The sequence below is a fragment of the Venustampulla echinocandica genome, assembly GCF_003357145.1.
Source record: "Venustampulla echinocandica strain BP 5553 chromosome Unknown scaffold_2, whole genome shotgun sequence".
In the NCBI taxonomy this organism is placed as follows: Eukaryota; Fungi; Ascomycota; class Leotiomycetes; order Helotiales; family Pleuroascaceae; genus Venustampulla; species Venustampulla echinocandica.
Window position 1 is genome coordinate 2,232,148 of NW_022474207.1, and position 20,623 is coordinate 2,252,770.

General features: G+C 48.4%; 8 protein-coding genes across 8 annotated transcripts in view; 4 read left to right on the forward strand and 4 right to left on the reverse strand.

Moving 5' to 3' along the window:
• Positions 1–964, forward strand: part of BP5553_05095 (uncharacterized protein) — a gene marked incomplete at both ends in the record, with an annotated part of 2,263 nt that extends 1,299 nt beyond the window's left edge. Inside the window, one exon of the mRNA XM_032013718.1 lies at positions 18–964. Coding sequence (XP_031870318.1) covers positions 18–964 — 947 coding nt within the window. The remainder of the gene's footprint in view (positions 1–17) is intronic.
• Positions 965–1,546: 582 nt separating this feature from the next.
• Positions 1,547–2,803, reverse strand: BP5553_05096 (Uncharacterized protein; the record flags this gene model as incomplete). Its single annotated transcript, XM_032013719.1, has 1 exon — positions 1,547–2,803. The coding sequence occupies one exon, from the start codon at positions 2,801–2,803 to the stop codon at positions 1,547–1,549; it is 1,257 nt and encodes a 418-aa protein (XP_031870319.1).
• A 649-nt stretch (positions 2,804–3,452) lies between these two features.
• BP5553_05097 (uncharacterized protein) lies at positions 3,453–4,172 on the forward strand (the record flags this gene model as incomplete). The annotated part of the gene is made up of 1 exon (XM_032013720.1): positions 3,453–4,172. The coding sequence occupies one exon, from the start codon at positions 3,453–3,455 to the stop codon at positions 4,170–4,172; it is 720 nt and encodes a 239-aa protein (XP_031870320.1).
• A 1,607-nt stretch (positions 4,173–5,779) lies between these two features.
• BP5553_05098 (uncharacterized protein) lies at positions 5,780–7,101 on the reverse strand (the record flags this gene model as incomplete). The annotated part of the gene is made up of 9 exons (XM_032013721.1): positions 5,780–5,865; positions 5,920–6,157; positions 6,213–6,320; positions 6,379–6,422; positions 6,476–6,490; positions 6,553–6,566; positions 6,620–6,654; positions 6,719–6,738; positions 7,059–7,101. 9 exons carry the CDS (start codon positions 7,099–7,101, stop codon positions 5,780–5,782), a joined length of 603 nt encoding a protein of 200 aa, XP_031870321.1.
• Positions 7,102–8,818: 1,717 nt separating this feature from the next.
• On the reverse strand, positions 8,819–11,358 carry BP5553_05099 (uncharacterized protein; the record flags this gene model as incomplete). Its single annotated transcript, XM_032013722.1, has 5 exons — positions 8,819–9,808; positions 9,857–10,057; positions 10,104–10,223; positions 10,272–10,697; positions 10,753–11,358. The coding sequence occupies 5 exons, from the start codon at positions 11,356–11,358 to the stop codon at positions 8,819–8,821; spliced, it is 2,343 nt and encodes a 780-aa protein (XP_031870322.1).
• A 1,187-nt stretch (positions 11,359–12,545) lies between these two features.
• Positions 12,546–17,487, forward strand: BP5553_05100 (p-loop containing nucleoside triphosphate hydrolase; the record flags this gene model as incomplete). The annotated part of the gene is made up of 2 exons (XM_032013723.1): positions 12,546–12,609; positions 12,686–17,487. 2 exons carry the CDS (start codon positions 12,546–12,548, stop codon positions 17,485–17,487), a joined length of 4,866 nt encoding a protein of 1,621 aa, XP_031870323.1.
• An 863-nt stretch (positions 17,488–18,350) lies between these two features.
• On the forward strand, positions 18,351–19,124 carry BP5553_05101 (Uncharacterized protein; the record flags this gene model as incomplete). Its single annotated transcript, XM_032013724.1, has 1 exon — positions 18,351–19,124. One exon carries the CDS (start codon positions 18,351–18,353, stop codon positions 19,122–19,124), a length of 774 nt encoding a protein of 257 aa, XP_031870324.1.
• Positions 19,125–20,151: 1,027 nt separating this feature from the next.
• On the reverse strand, positions 20,152–20,587 carry BP5553_05102 (uncharacterized protein; the record flags this gene model as incomplete). The annotated part of the gene is made up of 2 exons (XM_032013725.1): positions 20,152–20,376; positions 20,426–20,587. The coding sequence occupies 2 exons, from the start codon at positions 20,585–20,587 to the stop codon at positions 20,152–20,154; spliced, it is 387 nt and encodes a 128-aa protein (XP_031870325.1).
• Positions 20,588–20,623: the final 36 nt, after the last annotated feature.

The window sequence follows — 20,623 nt, forward strand, 5'->3', positions numbered from 1 at the left end:
CTCGAACACTTCTACAGCATCCTCGACCTCTAAGTCTTCTACGACCTCGAACACTTCTACAGCATCCTCGACCTCTGAAGTCTCACCAACCACCTCACCCACCAAAGGCTCCACCTCAAGCGCGCCTACCGCATCCAGCTCGTCCGTGAGATACCAGAACTCTACCTCAACGGCATCTGAAAGTGTGACATCGGCATCTGAGAGTATGACAACATCCACCGTCTACACCACAAGTGTCTACACCGTCACCTCTTGTGCACCCACAGTCACCAACTGCCCCGCCCATGTAGGCAAGGTAACCACTGAGATTATCGCTCTCTACACAACCGTCTGCCCAGTTGGAAGCTCGCCCACACCCGCCCCAAGACCGACTTCCGTTCCCGCAGGAGATCTGACTACATCTACCTTGTACACAACTAAGATCTACACCATCACTGCGTGCCCTCCCTCAGTGACCGACTGCCCAGCTGTCATCGGAAAGGAGACCACCGAGGTCATTTCTCTGACCACGACAATTTACCCCAATCCAGCACCCACCGACGAACCCACAACCACGATAACTTTTATCAATCCAGCACCCACCGCTGTCTGCACTCCAGGCGCCGTAAACTGCCCTTCCGGTGAGGAACCCACGACCACGATAACTTTTATCAACCCAGCACCCACCGCTGTCTGCACTCCAGGCGCCGTAAACTGCCCTCCCGGTGGCAATCCAAGCACACCGATCGTTAATGGAACCTCGCAGTGGAACTCCACTCGCACCGAAACTCGTATTCCTGTTGTGACTCTCAGCACTCTGTCAATCAGTGCTCCAGTGCCAGTTGCCCCAACTCCAGTTGGACCAACTGGAGGTGCCGCAGCTCCTAGCGCCCCACCAGTGTTCGCAAGTGGTGCTGAGGGTATGAGAGTTGGAGGATTCGTTGCCAGTGTCGTTGGATTGGTTGCTGTTTTCGGAATGCTGTAAGGTACTGTTACAGTCCGACTCAAATCTACTTGAGATAATTGTAGAATACTTATGAAAGAAACCCCCAGGGATTCCATTAAGCGTTTTATTCTTATTCCCTCTTGGTATCGAGAATATGAATCCTGTTGTCCCTGATGTGTCTTGGGTTTTGCATGCTATTTTATATAATTTATGATGAGAACAATGTGATGACCTAGAATATTTTAATTCTGAATTATAATGCTATATATCAATTGTGGCTCCTCCCCATGCGCTACTGTGGCCACATCAAAGATTCCTACATTACATGTAGGTGGTCTATCCTGCATCCCCTGCTCACTCTGCAGACAGAATTAGGACTGCCACTCTATCGCCCATAGCGAGGTATGATGAGGGCTAGCTTTGATAACGAATTTTGAAGCCTCTGTTGAAATTATGCATTTGAGTCGGGTATGTATAGAAACTATTATAGTTACAATAAGCTAAATATTGAGTGGCATTAGTAACCGCTAGTCATACTATACACTGTACACATGACTCCCAAACTCCCTTTCCCTTAAAAGGGGCCCAAAATCACACCATATCCAAATCCTCTCATCCCTCTCACCAACCCCACCAGTTAATAATCCTCAAAACAAAAGAATACAGCCAAAGTGTCCAGCCCGTAGCGTGGCTAAGTCCAATCGTCCGATGAGAAAATTCAATCACGCTCCTAGCTCTCGGCATGCTCAGCGCATCATATGCTATTACAACCTCATCGAAAGTCTCATTCTTACAAAGCTGCTCAGCAAGATCCCAAGCATCCATCATCGCCATATTAGCCCCATTCCCAGCAAATGGACTAACAGCGTGGTTTGAATCTCCGATAAATACCACGTTCATGTTGCTCGCGTTGTGGGCGAACGGCTGCTTGTCATAAGCGTTTAACTCTTTAATCGTCAGGGGATCCGTGGCGTTTATGAGTGTGGGGATAGGTTCCTTAAAGGTCTTGCTCCGTTCGAGAACTTCCTTGATTATGCCTTGGTACTGATCGCTAGAGAGTGGGTGTTTGAGAGTTTTCCTCGGCTCTGCGGTACGATAGGAGATTGACCACACAGCTCTATATTCATCAATAGGTGATAGAAAGCATCCAGTTCCAGTTTCATTCAGATAGAGACCCCAATCTCGATCCACCGGCGAAGGGACCTTGCTATCCGGAAAGACCGCATTTCCTATAACTTGTACAGCGCCTGCAAAGTTGAGTTTATCGTCTGGTCGCAAGCATCCTCGAATCTTGCTCCCTGAACCATCTGCTGCGATTAACAGATCACATTCATCGAGCTTGCCATTACTAAGTTGCACGCTGATCTTCCCATTGCTGAGTTTCGCCGCACCAGTGCAAGCAGTTCCCCACCGGACGGTGGTCGATTCCGGCACGGCTTGAAGTAATTGTCCGCGCAACTCATTCCGTGCAATGCGCATATGCGGTACTGGCAAACCACTCCAGGCCTTCTTATCGACCTTTGCCCTCATGATTTCATTCCAGTTCTGGTCCCAAAGCACAAAGCTCCCGGGGTTTTCTTGGATACCTGTGATGCTTGTTGCGAGGCATGAATCGAGTATGCCGAGTTTGCGCAGCGTTTGCATACCGGCGGAGACCCCATCGCTACGAATGGACATGGAGTAGCCCTCCCGTTCAATTCCTGCATTTTCGGCATCTCGTTCGTAGATGATGATGGTTGGCGGAGTTATTGAGGGGTCAACTGATGCCCATTGTTTGGAGAGTGCGGTTGCGAATGCGAGACCCCCTATTCCTCCGCCGGCGACGATTATTTTCTTGCCAGCGATAAAGGGAGCAGTTGTGGTATTTGTGCTTGCCATATTGTTGTGTCTTTCGGCCTTGCAAAATGCCAAAGAATAGTGTATTATTATTAAATGCTACAGAGATGAACAAAGCAGCGGAGAAGTTGGGATGCAGCTTGCGAGATATGAAGCCCTACATTTCAAGGTCCTGTATCTGATATATCATATTTGAGTTACCAACTGCCAAGTAGCGTCGGAGGAACAATATATTATGCTTATTCTTACCCGTAGTACAAGGCTGGGATTTCCAGGCATCGGTATGGGAGGACGCGCATTTACCTACGTATGCACTGTATCAAGGAGGGGTTTGGGCCATTCAGCCACTCGGTGGCGTTTCCATGTGCGACAGAGAAGATCCCACTTTAAAGTGCCTTACTCTAAGACCTTTTATTTGAGGTAGATTTTGCTTTGGCAATCGCTAAAGACCAAAGATTTAAGAAAAGAAGCCATGTACGAAATATATTCTCGAGAAGGATTTCAGGATTTGTGACGATCTCTTTTCGGGCGTAATATCGGAGTTAAGGAAGCGAAGGTCACATGACCTGAAAGCCTCGATCATATCTCGAAAATAGTTCTAGCGATTCTCTTCCTCTCTTTATATCCTGGAATGAAACATGTTACTTATGGCTTTGTGGCCTCTAGACTGTCTTGTGTTTTTCTGCGCGAAATGAGTTCTTCCCACCATTTTAATGGCTCAAACCGAGGTCGGATGGGAAACAGTAGCAGAGGTCGAGGCAGCCGTGGCCGAGGCGGTTTCAATGATCGAAGCCGAAACCGCGATTCAACTCTAAAGCCCGTTCCAAGCATCCAACAAGTTATTGTCGGCTCGTCAGTGTCCATGGTTTTGAAAGTTGACCAAGTAACAGGCCGGGAGGTCCAAGGTGTTGTTGCAGAACTCCTGACGCGAGGGAACCATCCAAGAGGCATCAAAGTACGTTTGCAAGATGGGAGGGTAGGACGGGTACAAAAAATGATCAGTGAGGACCAGGTGAAACGAACCTCGGCGGAATTGAGTGGGCTGGACTGGAACGAGCGCAGCAGTGACGCACATGGTGGTGACCAATCAACGATGGCAACAAGTACGACAACTTCGACAAGGGAGACTTTCTCACGCCGAAAGTATGGGGATTTCCGCACTGATGAGCCAGATGAGCCCCCGAGTGGAAATTTGTCTCTTGCGGATTATGTCGTTGTCAAGGGGAAAGGCAAGGGTCAGCGGAGCAAAACTGGAGCAAATCAAAATCAGGTCACGGACAGCCAGAATCAAGACGAAGAGTCCGGAGACCGCGCTGATTTCAAGTCGACCATTAGTACCTGTCCGGTCTGTGGAGAATTTGAGGGTGATGAGGTCGCTGTTGCTCACCACGTAAACGGGCATTTTGACTGAGAATAGCACCTGGCGTTTTGGTTCGTGGCATTGCCCTGAAAATAAAGTGGTGAAGGCCCTTCTAGAAGAAAGGAAACCCGGGCTCTGAAGTTTTGAAATGAGTCATTTCAAAGTCATGAAGAGAGGCATCATCTTGGGCCTCCGATATAATGATGGCTTCAAGTCTAGCGCCATGTACATTTGGTGCTAGAGCAAAGCGGCATTTAGCTACTGCTTGAAGCTTGTCATACGTTGGCCGCCGTTTTGCCAGCTTTCAAGTCAAGAAAAGTACAGAAAATGAGCCTCTACAGTTGCCATATCTAGCGAGGTGGTAATACCATCTGGAGAAATCGGGGATTCTACCGGCTGCGACCACACGCATATCTCCCCGTCTATAGAAACCGATCGTGGTAGATGATTATATGTCAATTGTATGCCGTTAGACGATAACAGCTCTTGTCCCGGTGCTTCTTCAATGTTCGAAAATGATGTCTGAGTGAATCACCGTAGTCAGGAGGACCCGCAATGGTTTCTTCTTGCTTTATCCGTTTGGATGACCCTTAAACTCTCGACTACGGGCGATGTATGACCTAGCAGCGAATCGCCTCATCCTGTCGAGTGTTCTTGCTACAATATGGCGCTCTCCATGAGAAGAGTCCACAGGGCGCCAAAGAAGTAGCCAGCTTAAAGATATAAACGCCAGTGAATGGGACATTCCGTGGAATTGGTTGGTCAGCGCTTCTAAAGGAAGCCGTATGGATCCTGAGGTAGAGGTAGTAGGGAAAGATGAAGAAATCCCGCCGGGCAAATGAAAGTGCAAGTTAAAATATTAATTCTGGGACAAGATAAGCCATTTCCCGGGGCTTAATGCCGAGCAAATGGCTCTAGGAGATGCAGGTAAATTCGAGCTATCAGACAGGGCGGAGCGGATAGGGTTGGGGATTAACACTAGCAAGAACACGAAGTCATAAGTTTAGGCGGTTCACCGAATCTATTGATTGAACTATGTTTTATCTATCCGCTCACTAGACATTGCGTGTGTGCCGAACCCGCGATCCGCCGCGGTTTCGTCGTAGGTTTCAGAACCGTGAATGCTCTTAGCAAAGCATCTTCAAGTCATCCTCGCAACTTCTCCCTTCAAGTGTCTTCGTTCGTTCATATGTGGGAATTCATATTTCCATGCTACACCGCAAAACTTTTCTGAGGGGCAATAAGCCCAAGACCAACGCATGTAAAAAGCAAGTGAAGTCGTCATCCGGCCTTGTTAATTCCGGAGGGGAAATGACATGGGCGGTCCAATCTAATTGGAAATGATGCGTGAAAACAGCGCAAGCCAGACTCCTAAGAGCATGAGAAATTTTTGGTAATTTTTTATTCGAGATCGTGTAAAACAAAGGAAATCGTGGCGAAGGTCGCGGAAAATAATACAAAGGCCGTGTTTTGTCGTGACGTATCGTCGCAAATCCTCAAGTCAACTGTATGTCTGCAAGCCACCACCCTTTCCAAATGCCCGGGGTTCTGTATCTTGAGCAACGTTCGCATACCATCATCTCGGAAATTTAGAAAGGAAATCTGATCTGGAGGTTGGGAAAATCGGCGCTTCGTAGTAGTTCCGTAGCGAGGCCAATTTAGTTGGGGCATTGAGCCTGGACGTGGCCTGGCTGCTTGCACTTGTAGCATGTGCGCTCGCTGCTGGTCTCGGATGGGCAGTCACCTGGAATATGTTAGCGAGGCTTCAGTGAACCAATTGTGGGACTGAAGGACTTACGGCTCAAGTGGCCAACCTCTCCACAGTTGTAGCACTTCTGTCCCTGGGTACAGTCTCTTGACATGTGCCCGTAGCCTCCACAGGAGTAGCAGGTCTGTCCGCCTTGACGACCACCACCGAAACCACCACCGTAGCCGCCTTGAGCGCCGCCGTATCCGCCAGCGTTGCCGCCATTGCCGCCGTATCCGCCGGCACCTGCCTCAGGGCAGTTGCGGGCGATATGGCCAACCTTAGAACACTAGGGCCGGAGTCAGCTACAGCGTTTGAGTGTGGTTAGCGATGGTGGATTGTACCTTATAGCATTCCTGGCTGCCACCTCCGGAGGCGAATCCGCCGCCACGTCCAGCACCCTCAGCAGCTGGGTTGGTGCAGTCGCGGGAGATATGGCCGGGTTGACCGCACTGTTGGGATTAAAGTCAGCGCAGTTCATTTATTACTTCGGCAGCGTTTTGTTCATACCTTATAGCACGTCTTGTCCTTGGGGCCCTCTGGGCATTCACGGCCTATAATCATCAATAACTCTCTCCCTGGATGTTCATGGAAAGAGTGCACATACTCATATGTCCTTCACCTATGATTGAATATACATATCAGTTTCGTATGCTCCAAGATTTGTCATCGCTGGTCACTTACCGCCACAGTTGTAGCTATTTGAGAGTTAGCAACAGAACATTTAGGTAGAATAAGAACGCAATCTTACCACTTGGCCGGGCCTCTGGTTGGGCAGTCACGAGCCTGAGAGATATATTAATATTTTGCAACGAGATGCCAGGGGCATGTTAGAAGTCCACGCTCGTACCTGATGAGAAGCATCGCCACCTAAATTTCAGTATTAGCGGAAGCCCTGGCGATGGTTGTGCATGACAACCGTGTAACTAAGGAAGGGAATACGGGAAACCCTGATTATTGTGATAATCCAGTATGCATCCACTGAAATGTCTTCAAACTTAGCGAACGGCAGACCGCCATTCGCAAGACAAGTACAATACTGAACAGGGCTCCGCAACGTCCCCAGTTTACGGGGGAAAGATACCACGTGCTTTAACCATATGGGAAGAGTTGGGCATATGATATATGCCACGTCGGGTGGAATGGCTTTTAGAGGAACTGAAGGTGAGAATTGTGGGGTTTGCACTCACAGTTGTAGCAGCCGCGGGCTTGTCCACCACCGTAAGAGTCCATGGTTTCGGTTGAAGGAAGGGTTTCTACCGCGAAGGATAGGTTGTCAGCTTTGGCACTCGGTGAATTGTCGTATGCAGTATGTTATGGAGGAGAAAACTTCAGGTTGAAGAGAAGTGATAGGGAAGGTGGGGTCGGCAGAAAACCGCGAGTCTCAAAGGCTGACGCGGGGGAATTAACACGCACTTGGTGAGAAATTGGGTTTAGGGATCGAGTCGATTGAGCTCGGTAGATGTGAATAATTTGAAGAAGAAAGGCGACCTCGAAGACGTTGCAGTTCTCAGGGGAATATAAAAGGTTGTAGGATTGAGGGAGGAAGAAGAGAAAATCCAGCAAGAAAGAGTTCGGGCGGCGTGTGGCCACGAAGCGAGGACGGAGGGCGGCGATACTTTGATGCGTGCACTTTAGCAACAAACTCCTACGTTAAGTCTCGCCGCTTTGTCGAAGTCTCTTCCAGCTTCCTCCTACTTCGTAAGTTTGGGGAGTGGAGAGCGTCTTGCGGTGCTGATTTGTTGGCTGACTCGATTTGATACGGCGCCACCCACGGATCTCCACCGCCGCAAACCCAATATCAACGGGCAGCGCTTCGAAGAACAGGGACGAAGTGCAGTTGCATGGAAAATCCAGGGTCTTGCTGTCTGCTGGCAAGGCGACGACCCGCTGGACTGAATCTCAATATCAACTTGACGAGGTCTCTTCCGTCTGATCCCTCCTTCTCGTCCCTTCTGTCTGCCCTTTCTCCTTTCTTTCCCTGTCCCAAACCGTCTTGCGCCCGGTGGTCTGCACATTTGGTACTCTCCCTTGCGGCCCAACCATCCTAAGGATCTCCGGATCTCCAGGCAGGGAACGCGCAATTACAAGACTCGGAACCAGATGATAGTCCTTGCCAGGTCAGCAAGTCACCAAGACGCTACCCGTCGCTCGGCGGGGATTGTGCGACTCGTACAACTTCATCCTCCCTCCTCGTTTTTCGCGTTGCGGTTCCTTGCAGAGGCCCGGTGGCCAGCAGCCTTCCGCGGCTGCATTACGGGCCTCATGGCCGCTGGGAGAAACGACGTGGCCTCGAGGATTGGATTGCATGCATGCCATGCCTTTTAATTCCAATTCGACGTTCCACTTTGCCCGCTTTGACAGGTCGATTTCTTTCCGGCAAACGCGAAGCCATGCTCACGCAGCCTTGTGTATGATGGGGATGGGCGTGTCTGATAGCCGTCAGTCGTCCATCAACCAAGCACCAAGGCTGCACGAAGGATTATAATCTAGCTGCGTTGTCAATTAGCCCGGGAAGTGAGGAATGGTAAAAGCACCTGGAGCAATCAAATGTAGCCCCACGACTCTTACTTTTCTAGGTGAGGGAGGAATTTCGTCAGATTGCTGACGAGATGCGCATGTCCAAGTCCTTCATTTCGTTCCCGCTTCGGCAGGTTTCAACCACTTTGGAGAATCTTTGGCTCCTACAACGCGTACACAACAAGCTCGACAGCCCTTCTAGGTTTGAAACTGGCCTATTTACCTGCTTAGGTGAGAATAGATACCACCGCCCATATCACCGCCCATATCACAAAAACTATGGATTTTCGAACACTCCTGGCTATAATACCTCATCGGCCATGCATTTGGTACCGTTACTCGTGGCAGGACACGAACTATATAAACAGCATACTATTGTGCCTAACAGGATGCTACTAATCTAAGGAGCTAGACATCTATCTTGACACTTTCACCGCTTTGTGTGATGTGGCGACTTGCTTCTGATTTTTAGGATTCCCATCCAGACAGCCTCTGCTACTACAATCCATCTATCAAGAACCTCAATCCAAGGGTGCGGGCAGGCTAACTCTGGATGCGACCCCATCAGTCGCCTGAGTTCATCGATACTCAGAGCCACGTCATTTTTCCGAGTTGCTTTGGATATGCTAGAGTTTACGGCTGCGGCCAGGAGGCGAGCTAAACAGGCATCAAGCAAAGTGCAGCTAGGTTCTTGTGTTATGTCCGAACAGAGCTGCAGACATAGGAGTTTATTCCCAACTGTGTTTGCGTGAAAAGCTGGCCCCAACCTCTTGTCTTCTATTTCTTCAATCGGAATTTCACTGTCAGGCGGACAAACTATCGACATCCGGCAACGCTCCAGCATTGATAACTCTTCCCTCAGCGGCCTCTCGGGTGTGGCTGCTGGGGTGTTGGCTCTCATTATATTTTCTACTTCGTTGAGATAGGTCCGCATGCCTTTATTCCAGTGCAGTAGATTATGGCGTCGGTCTGGATATAGCGTACCATTTGCTTTCTGCAAGTTGGCCAAAGACTTCGCGGCAATACCATGCGATTTTAAAGCTTCCATAATGTACCTTTTTTGTTGAGCCATAATGTTACCATACTGCCCTTGTGTGCTTGCCTCTGCCATGATATGCCTCATATTGGTCGCTGCTTGTTCTGAGTGCTGCAAGAAGGAATTCTCGATTATGGTGCTCTGAAGAAAGCTCCGCGCAAGTAGCTGAGCCTTTCGCTGTAGCGGAGACAAGCCCAGAAGCTCAGCCTGCAAAAGTTCCCGGGAAAGAATTCGAAAGCTAGCGACCATTTCTGGTGCCGAATCTGCATCAAAAATATCAGGTTCTCGTTCACCCGTCCACGTGACATCGAGTTCCTGGCGGATTCCGACTCGCAAATTTCGATTATTGAATAGGTGGAACCCAAATTGTCTTACACCTATGTCCTTATCTGATATTAGTGGATTGGCTTTGACTCAGGGACGGCCGCTTACCCAGAATTCCTCCTGGTGTATCTCCTCATAAAATGAAACACGAACAGGATATACCACGCGGGTGGCCTGCAGGGCCGGACTCAACATAACTACTCCGCTGGATAACGCTATACTCTCTATATTGGGCCAATGTTCAATCCAGTGGCCGAAGTGAGTGGTTCCAGGTTTGTCGGGCATCGTGTTGGCAGTGCCCCCGAACATCTTGCCTCCGTCAGTAACATCCACAGAGGAGAGGTTAGACACTTACTGCCTGCTCCATTGAGAAGCCGGCTTCTGCAATTGGTTCGTCTTCGAAATAAGGGTCGTCTGGCGGAAATTTCACATTAAAATCTCTCTCTGTTCCCCACATAGCGAACCAAATCGCGTGCTAAAGTATATATTAGAAGATAGCTGCATCTCATTTATTCTGACTCACCATGAACTCGTGCACCATGGTATTAGCTATGAACCACTGCATCCCCAACCGTTCACTATCATTGATCGTTGAGTCCAATAGGCCTTCCACATCGTTAATGCATAGCCATATACTTATGAAACTGTCATCTTTGTGTTCTGGTGTCTCAAAAATGGTCAACCCATGCCCGTACGAATCACGTAGACCGTCTCTAGGGTCTATGTCCCTCGGGAAAAAGCCTAAAAAGAGATCAAACTGGTTCGCAAGGGTTGAAAAAAAGCCATCCCTTATAATTTCACTCTGGTCCTGACGCTCTTGTGTCATGGGGCCTGGACGGCAGTGGAATGACATGTACTCCATATCGGGGTAAGGGTCATTGTTACTAACGTCCGCTGGTATCCTGTCCTTCGGGATAGCACGCTTTTCACCTAGCATAAAAGCATCAAACTGTGGAATCAGCAAAGTCTTTCGATATGTCACGGCCCCGGGAAGAGCAACATACCCAAGGGGTCATCTGTACATTCAGGAGTATTCTACTGACAAGCTGCATCACCGGTTCGAAGGCGCTATATACCACAGGATTGCTGGCTATCCAATCACCCTCATGGTCGCCCCCGATGGGATACAGCGATTGCCGTGTAAAAGCTGGGTGCAATGTTTTCTCCCATCTATCTAGCCTGATGATAGGGTGGATTGCATTTGCAAGGTTTGGAGCCTTTAGGGGTCTTGTACTGATAGCATCTAGGTCCACTAACTGCATCGTTGTTAAACCATTCAAGCTCCGCCGCTGAAATGCTTCCATATCCTTGATTTTCTCCAACTCTGTCAGCTCTTCTGGCGTTAATTCGTTGCTATGGCATGGGAAGTAGATAGATATAGGCGTCCAGCCGCTGTTAGCGTCGAAGCTTGCTCCATATCGCAATGCCCAAGGGGTCAGCTTAGGCAACGATGATGCTTCTGGACTAATCTCTGCTCCTCCATTTTCTTCGTCAGTGCCCTCGTCCTCCTCCTCCCCCTTCTCCTCCCCGGTTTGCTTCTCGACGGTGACAAAGTCTATATTGATACTAATGTTTGGGGGGTTCAAAATAATCGAAATATTTCCAGCCATGGTTGCAATATATATGATCAAGAGATATTAAAATCTCATTTTCTAGATTTGCATCTTATTTTCTATACTTACCTCGCTAGATATTGGCAGAGCGGACTGAAAGAGAAATGGATTTCATTGTTGAATAACGAACGTTTGCGGACAGCTGGACTAGTGGGACAATGAACTGGCAGTTCTTCATTGTTCAACCTCAAGGGGGAGGACCACTAGGACCTGTTTCGAGAGAGCCCAAACTATAAGCTCCTTGCATGGCTTGCGCTCTTCGAACTCGAGGAGATGTGATGCTGCAAAATAAAGAAAAAAGACGGATGTACTGCAATTGCTACTTTCCACTAGCGGCCAAATGGTGAAAACGGGAATATTATATATCTCCAAAATAATATAAGGATAATGAAAAGGTGTATCCAGTATTAAATGAGAGCTCCCAAGAAGCTGTTGGCAGGTACCAAGTTACCAAGTTAATATAACAACTCGACGTTAAGTTGAGTCACATCGAGATTGGAGTGCATGTATCCAATGTTTGGTTTCAGCTACAGACACATCCACTAAGCGACATTCCTCGGCAGTAACATTGGACTCTCCCCTGGAATTAGATCTACATCCCCCCCGAATAATATCTTAATACACACCGTACGCCTCATTTCGGACACCCTGCCCGATGAGAGTGCTCTCAGATCTCGCTTCAGAAACGGCAGGGGCCGGCATATGACATTCATTTCGCAGCCAGGGGACGCGAATGAATAATATTGACACCGAGGAGACGCGACCGGTGCTGGCAACTTCTTTCACCACATTGCTACTATCACGACAATAGCCTAGCTAGGTCATACAATACATATATCTCTTTCCATAGCTCTGATTTCCGTTGGATACCCCCAGTACATGCAATACTATACGATTTCCGTTGGGCGTTGGATACAGTCCCGAATACTTGGAACTAGGACGCCACTTTCGACATCCCCTCTCCCTCTCCCTCGACCGAAACATCGGAAAACAACAGCAACGGTGTTTGCCAGGTCGTAAATTCTACTCCGATGGTCGGCCTCTGGCCTTGCATATTGGAAAGCCGCTGAGTCGAAGTTTGGATATCAACCAAAAATTTATATTCTCGAGGCCCACCAGCGCAAAAGGGGCTGAGCCACTGGGGATAGCCACGGGGCTCGCAAAACAGCCATATCCAGCCCAAGATGGCGCCCGCAGGAGGAGGAAATATTAAGGTGGTGGTGAGGGTGCGGCCTTTCAATGGCAGAGGTATGTTGCCGGCCCCTTCCCTACGCGGGTATCTATCCACTCTCGAGGCTTTTGTAGACCTGACATGTTTGTGCAGAACTCGATCGCGGAGCAAAATGTATTGTGCAAATGAAAGGTTCCCAAACGGTTCTCGTACCGCCGGCCGAAGCCGATAGTCGAGGTGGAAAGAATTCCAAAGATGCCGGACAGAAGGTCTTCGCGTTCGACAAATCATACTGGTCCTTCGACCGCGGCGATTCACATTATGCCGGACAGGATGATCTACACAACGATCTTGGCAAGCCTCTTTTAGACAATGCATTTCAGGGATATAACAATTGTATTTTTGCGTATGGGCAGACCGGTTCCGGAAAATCGTATTCCATGATGGGATATGGTAAAGAAGCGGGTGTTATACCGAAAATTTGCCAGGATATGTTTGAGCGGATCGATCAAATGCAGCAAGATAAACATTTAAGGTATACCGTGGAGGTATCCTATTTGGAAATTTACAACGAGCGAGTAAGGGATCTACTGAATCCATCTACGAAAGGGAATCTGAAGGTCCGAGAACATCCGTCTACGGGGCCGTACGTTGAGGATTTGGCAAAACTTGTGGTCAGCAGCTTCAACGAGATTGAGCATTTGATGGATGAGGGGAATAAAGCCCGGACAGTTGCGGCTACAAATATGAACGAGACGAGCAGTAGAAGTCATGCGGTTTTTACACTTACACTAACACAAAAGAAACATGATGTGGAGACCAATATGGCTATGGAGAAAGTCGCGAAGATTAGCTTGGTGGATCTTGCTGGCTCTGAACGTGCGACATCCACTGGTGCAACAGGAGCCCGGCTCAAGGAAGGTGCTGAGATCAATAGATCGCTGTCTACACTTGGTCGAGTTATTGCTGCGTTGGCCGACTTATCAGATTCGAAGAAAAAGAAATCCGGGAAAGCTGCCAACCAAGTACCGTATCGAGACAGTGTCCTCACATGGTTGTTGAAAGATTCGTTAGGAGGAAATAGCATGACAGCAATGATTGCAGCTATCAGTCCGGCAGATATCAATTTTGACGAGACGTTGAGTACGCTCAGATATGCAGACAGCGCAAAACGGATCAAGAATCATGCGGTGGTGAACGAGGATGCCAATGCCAGGATGATTCGTGAGCTCAAGGAAGAATTAGCAACCCTTCGAGGTAAACTCAGTGGCGGGGGAGGCACGACGGAAGAGGTGTACGCTGAGGGTACACCCTTAGACAAGCAGATCGTCAGTATAGTGACTCCCGACGGTACAATCAAGAAGGTTTCGAAAGCAGAAATTGTTGAGCAGCTTAATCAAAGCGAAAAACTGTACACGGACCTCAACCAGACTTGGGAGGAGAAGCTGCAGAAGACGGAAGAAATCCACAAGGAGCGAGAGGCGGCATTAGAGGAGTTGGGTATCAGCATCGAGAAAGGTTTCGTAGGGCTCCATACCCCCAAGAAGATGCCTCATTTAGTCAACTTGTCCGATGATCCTTTACTCGCCGAATGTCTGGTATACAATCTGAAGCCTGGTACGACAACTGTTGGAAATGTTGATTCGACTGCCGCTCAAGCTTCTGAGATTCGGTTAAACGGCAGTCGAATATTGCATGAGCACTGCACTTTTGAGAATGTCGACAATGTCGTGACACTTGTACCGAAGGAGGGCGCAGCTGTCATGGTCAATGGAAAGCGTATCGAGGAGGCTAAACGATTAAGGAGTGGATATCGAGTTATCCTTGGAGATTTTCACATCTTCCGTTTCAATCACCCCATGGAAGCGCGGGCGGAAAGAGCAGAGAGTTCGTTGAGACATTCAATGCTTGCAAGCCAAATCCCAGAATACGATAAACACTCACCATCGCCTAGCCCAAGACCCGGCCATGAGAGAACTTTTAGCAAGGCCATATCCGAGGCAGAGTGGGAAGGGAGCCGGCCAGAATCGCCAATGCCGTTCCAGCGTGGACGAGATTCAGACTGGTCATTCGCACGCCGCGAGGCAGCTGGAGCAATCCTAGGGACCGACCAGAAAATATCAGGGCTTACTGATGAAGAATTAAACATTCTTTTTGAAGATGTACAGAAAGCACGAGCGGAGCGTGCTGGACGGGACATGGATGATGATATGGATTCCGTCACCTCGTATCCAATCCGTGAAAAGTATATGTCGAATGGCACATTGGACAATTTCTCACTCGATACCGCATTGACCATGCCATCAACGCCCAAGCAAGGAGAAGTAGAAGACAAAATGCGAGAAGTCAGGGAAGAGATGCAGGTCCAGCTAGACAAGCAGAAGGAAGTCTATCAGGACCAACTCAAATCGGCGGAAGCTGCAAATGTCGAAGTTGAGGAAATTAAAAAGGAGAAGGCGCGAATGGAGGAGAGTCTAAGGGAAGTTAAGGCAGAGATGCTCCAACAGCTAGAAACTCAACGGAAAGAATTCGAGCAGCGCCTACAAGCGATGACACCGACTAAAGCAACCGTTAAGGGCCCAACGCCATTAACGGAAGAGGAGATAGCAATTGCAAGGAAAGCTGTTGAACATTGGCGTGGTCGAAAATATGTTCGAATGGCTGAGGCCGTTCTGCAATCTGCTGCAAATCTTAAAGAGGCCCAGATTATGAGCCATGAGATGGAGGAGAATGTTGTCTTCCAGTTCACCATAGTTGATGCCGGACATGATCTATGCTCGTCGTATGATATGGTTCTCAACGGAATATCTGGCGAAGGAGATGATATATTCCTCGAAGGTGCAGTGAAGCCGTGTGTGGGCGTTCGTGTCATCGATTATCGGAGTAGTGTGGTGCACCTGTGGAGTTTAGAGAAACTTCAAGATCGAGTGAGGTTGATGAGGCAGATGCATCAATATATGGACCGACCTGAGTACCTTCAACATTTCCGCCTAGACAACCCTTTCATGGAGACATGCATGCCTCAATATACACACATCGGAGACGTGGATGTCCCTCTTGCTGCTGTATTCGAGAGTCGGGTACAAGACTTTAGTCTTGATGTCCTTTCGCCCTATACCTCGCACGCTGTCGGTATAATCAAGCTGTCGCTAGAACCATCATCTGCTAGGGCGCCATCGAGTACTTTGAAGTTCAATGTTGTCATGCATGATATGATTGGCTTCGCAGAGCGCGAAGGCACAGAAGTCCATGCTCAACTCTTTATCCCAGGGATATCCGAAGAAGGCGGCGTAACCACTACGCAGATGATAAAAGACTTCGACGAGGGCCCGATACGGTTCGAGAGTGTCCACAGCATGAGTGTTCCCATGTTTGGTCCTACAGATGTGTCTTTGAGGGTAGCAATATTTGCCAAAGTCTCATCGATGCATCTCGATAAATTACTCAGTTGGGACGACATGCAGGACCACGTACCAAGGCCGACGCAAAAACGCAAGAATGCCCGCATATCGGAGTCCCATTTCTACACGGAAGAGAAGCATGACGTCTTTGCTAGGACACAAATCCTTGAGTTAACAGAAAATGGCGAATACTTACCTGTGGAAGTCATTCAGACAAGTCATATGGATAAGGGGTCATTCCAGCTTCACCAAGGCCTCCAGCGTCGTATTGTGATCCACTTGACCCACAGTTCTGGAGATGCTTTACCTTGGCAGGATGTCTTGGGCCTGCGGGTGGGAAACGTACAGCTTGTTGACCATGTTGGAAAGAACCCAGACCTCAGCTCGCCCACTCCTGAAATTCCACTGAAGCTCGTTTCAAAGCCAACCGTCAAGACAAATCTCAATGGCACAACTAATGTGACATTGATCGGACAATGGGACTCCAGCGCGCATGGCTCCTTGCTGCTCGATCGGGTCACAGCAGATAAGTACAAAGTTCAGATGTCATTACTCTGGGACGTCAAATCTGAAAAGCTAGGCGAGCTAATGACATTCAAAATGGACGTCTATTCCCAGATCCTCTCTCGCTCATATGTACGCTCTACATCTATGTTCGCATCGTTATGGCAGAGTGTCCGCATAGTTCATTCTACCAGTGGCATTTTTTCGATATCCCTTCGGCCAACGCCCGTCAAGCGCGCCGGTGACCTCTGGCGAATGAACACCAAAAATGACTACGTTAAAGGTGAAGAATGCCTTACAAACTGGGCACCTCGAGGCGTGTCATTAATCCGTGATCACATTGCTGCAAAGCGGCGGAAACAACGACTTGCAGATCTCGAAGCTGCCAAACCTCTTCTAAGCAAACTCTCTTTCCCTGAAATTCATGCAACGGACGGCACGAGCGATAATTCGGATCCAGTAGTCGAGGAGGAACTCTCAGAGCACCAGAAGGTACTCCTTCAACGGTATCTCAACCTCTGGCTTCTCTGCCACGATCCTATAACCAGCATCCTCACGCCTTCAAATGTCGAACCCCCATCAAACGGCATATCCACACCGCCTCCATCCCAACCTTCTCCTCATCTCATACCAACTATCTCTCTCGTCTCCAAACACCCCGAAATACTCAAAGGTGGCTACCTCCTTACGCCCTCCTCAGACAGCACACGCTGGGTGCGCCGCTTCATCGAGCTGCGGAGACCCTATCTACACATCCACTCTGTTCCCGACGGAGAGGAAATCGGTATAGTCGCTCTGCGCAATAGCCGCATTGATCACCAGCCCCAGATTACGAAATTGTTGAGGAAAAATAATGACTCGGGTAGAGGCAGGGGAGGAGAGAGGGATGAGGAGAGGGTATTTGCAGTATATGGGACGGATAATACGTGGCTTTTTAAGGCACGGAGTGAGAGGGAGAAGGTGGAGTGGATTTTTAAGATTGATCAGAGTTATTTCGGGAGTGGTGGATCAAACAGTGGTGTGGGAAGTGGAAGTGGAAGTGATGAGTAATGAATGTAGGATGAAGCATGGGAGGTGTTTTTGTTGGATTATTGGGTCGTCTTTTTCTGGAGATGAACTTGTATGAGTATATGATACCCATGTTCTGATATTATACTATCGAGGTTTCTTTTGTTCAACTAGATTGTGGGTGGGGCCCAAGGGAGGGGTTGGTTATATTAGCTAGAGCGGAATTCAAACTTGCAATTGCAGGTGGGGTTGACCCATTGTATTCGTTCTAACTCTGTGGGACGAGCTATTTGTCAATGGACAAATTGGTAAGAGTCTAAATAACCTCAAATTGCAATTGACTGGACTATGTATGAGAATTGGCCGTTCTTAGTGGTCACAGCAACTCTACGCTATCACAAAGTCGATGTTCGCGCGTCAAAATAGCCTCAAAATAGGCTCGCTTTTAGCGATCCATCCCCTGGCATTTGCCCCTCGAAAGAACTTTCCATTGGCATGGCTCATGGTGTCCAAAATATGCCGAAGAAAGCTTGCATCGTGGATATAGCCAGATTCTATGATCCATGCCATCAACACGACGCTAGACCTGCTGATGCGTAGATCTTCCGGTCCCGATTCCCTTCACCAGAAGGCACCGCGTATATCCTCATTTATTTTCATATGCGGCTCATATATATCTTGCGGGGTACCGGAGCTATCGTAACTATCTCAGCTATCCGCCGAATTTTGCCAATGCCGAGATAGAACGGAAGTGCCGAAAAGCCCTAACATGTACTTATGGGATTTCTGGATATATACTGTCCCCTTTCCATTAAAAAGGGGGGGTGGATTGTTTACTCCCCAGTCCACCATTTTACTGCAAGCTAAGCCTATCCATAGCTCTAACAATATCTCGAGGATCGACAATGCATTATTCCAATTACTTCCTCGCTGGCCTGACGGCCTTGGCCGCAGAAGCTACAGCAGAATGCAGTCGCGAAATGCTTCAAGCCGCCACAGCCAGCCTCATCGCTGCCCAAACTGCCGGATCATCCAGCGGTATTACAGCGTTGTCTGACACCGTAACCTACACCCAAAACGCCAAAGCTGCCACCATCTCAACCGGTATCCTCTCTCAGGCATTGAAAATCGACCACAATCGCAGTAGTTACGATACCACCCAATGCGCCACCTACACCGAGCTCATCGTCACCGATACTGCGAAACCATATGTCATTGGCACGCAGATGCATTTCACCGATTCAAAAATCACGAAGGTTGAGACGCTCGTAACGACGACTGGGGATTGGTTGTTCAATGCCAAAAATACGCTGAAGTGGGCGATCACGGAGAGCTGGGCCGAGATCCCTTCTGATAAGAGGGATAGCCGTGCGGTGATCCAGGCAGCTGCTGACGCTTATTGCGATATCTTTAACAATAAGAGCGTTGTTGTTCCGTGGGGAAAGCCATGTGCGCGTCTGGAGGGAGGAAGTTATACCGGAAACGGGTCAGCTTCTGATCGCTGCGACGTGGGAATCCCAAGTGGTGTAGCGTTGACAAACCGGAGATATGTGATTGACGAGACGGTTGGAGCTGTGGATGTGTTCTTGACGTTTGGAGGAAACCTACCGGATAGTCATGAATTTAGGGTTGAGGGAGGGAAGTTGCGGTACGTGCATACTTTGACCGTTATGACCTAGGATGATAAAATGAGTTGAGGAGTGGTTCTGGGTTGGTGGGGAGTTGAGGCTTGTATATAAATATGAATGTAAGCCCGAGATTGCAAAGTTACCATCTTCGCAGGAGATATGTATATGAAGTAAGGAGACCAAATAATCAGCAGCTTTTGTTGAAGCTTTGAACCTAGCTGGTTTTATAGCTTTTATCAGTGCGCAGCTAAGAATTGAGTTCCAGACTTGGCGTTAGTATATGGGGTTGCACTTAGAGTTGGGGGGAGAAGTTGACATCTAAGGTGCAGGTTGTATTGCTTTGATTTGAGACAATATCCCATCCACAAGATCTGTTACCGCCAGCCCTGCTGTGACGGTCTCTTCCCATTTCGGCTTTCTGCCAGGCGGCCGGCCTAACCTCGCTACTATTCAAGTAACTATATATAATTAAATAAGAAAAGCGCTAATAACGACAACCTAGCTCTTTACGACACTCCCCACAAGTGTCACACGACACTCATATCGAAGAGAAATATAACTAGGTCTAGCGACAACATCGAACCGGCAGAGATTAATTGGCTGTGGGCAATGAACTCTTTTGCCTATTACGAATTAATTTTTTTTGGCTTTGTTGTAGGATTTTCTTTCCTATTATTTTCACTTTCATTTATTTTGAGTCTTTGAGTCTTGACTCTTGACCCACTATTTCCCCAGATACCTTAACCGACCACTTCCCTCAACAATAAGCCTAGCCTAGTAAATGATGATCATAAATTGATCGTATCTCCTAAAATGGCCTATAACCACATATGAAAACCGCTGCCACCAAGATCTTATATTTGGTCTTTAACTGCAGCGTCCAGAGTAATGACATGGGTATGATCAAGATAATAACATCGATGATAACACTGGAGATAGAACTTGCCATCCACCATTGATAAAGGTTTATGCAGTGTCCTGGGACCAGGGGTTTCCAAGCTTTCTCGATGGGTGTGCATTGCCATATCGCTGATGGGATGGCAAATATCAGCCATGCAATAACCAGTCCCCCCGTAATTCAGAGAGCTGTAGAGAACCGCTTGTTGACCCTGAAGATACGTGCATAGAAGCAAAGGACCGATAGCTTTGCAACGGATATTCCTAACTCAAAGAGGACATATTCTGCATACAGCATCTTGAGACCCGAGGTAATATTCTCCGCCGGGGATACGTTTTTGGGGTGTTTTCCTAGACCAATATGTACCCAGAAAATTGCGGCACCTGCCTGTCCATAGCAGATTGCCTAAAACCAAGTCAGTCAAAGACATATTGCTTCCATGTTGGCTGCTCACCAAATCTATAAGGGCCAGCCAGTCATCCCACCATAGCTTGGTAATACTTATCATTCGAAACCAGAATCGGATCAGTACAGCGAGTGAATCAAGTACAGTATGAACGACTATAAGTAGAATGGCTACGGTGCCACTGTAATCTGGGTGGTTTGAATCAGACATGGTGCTATGGGAATAAGAAAATTGGTAAGTGGCTCC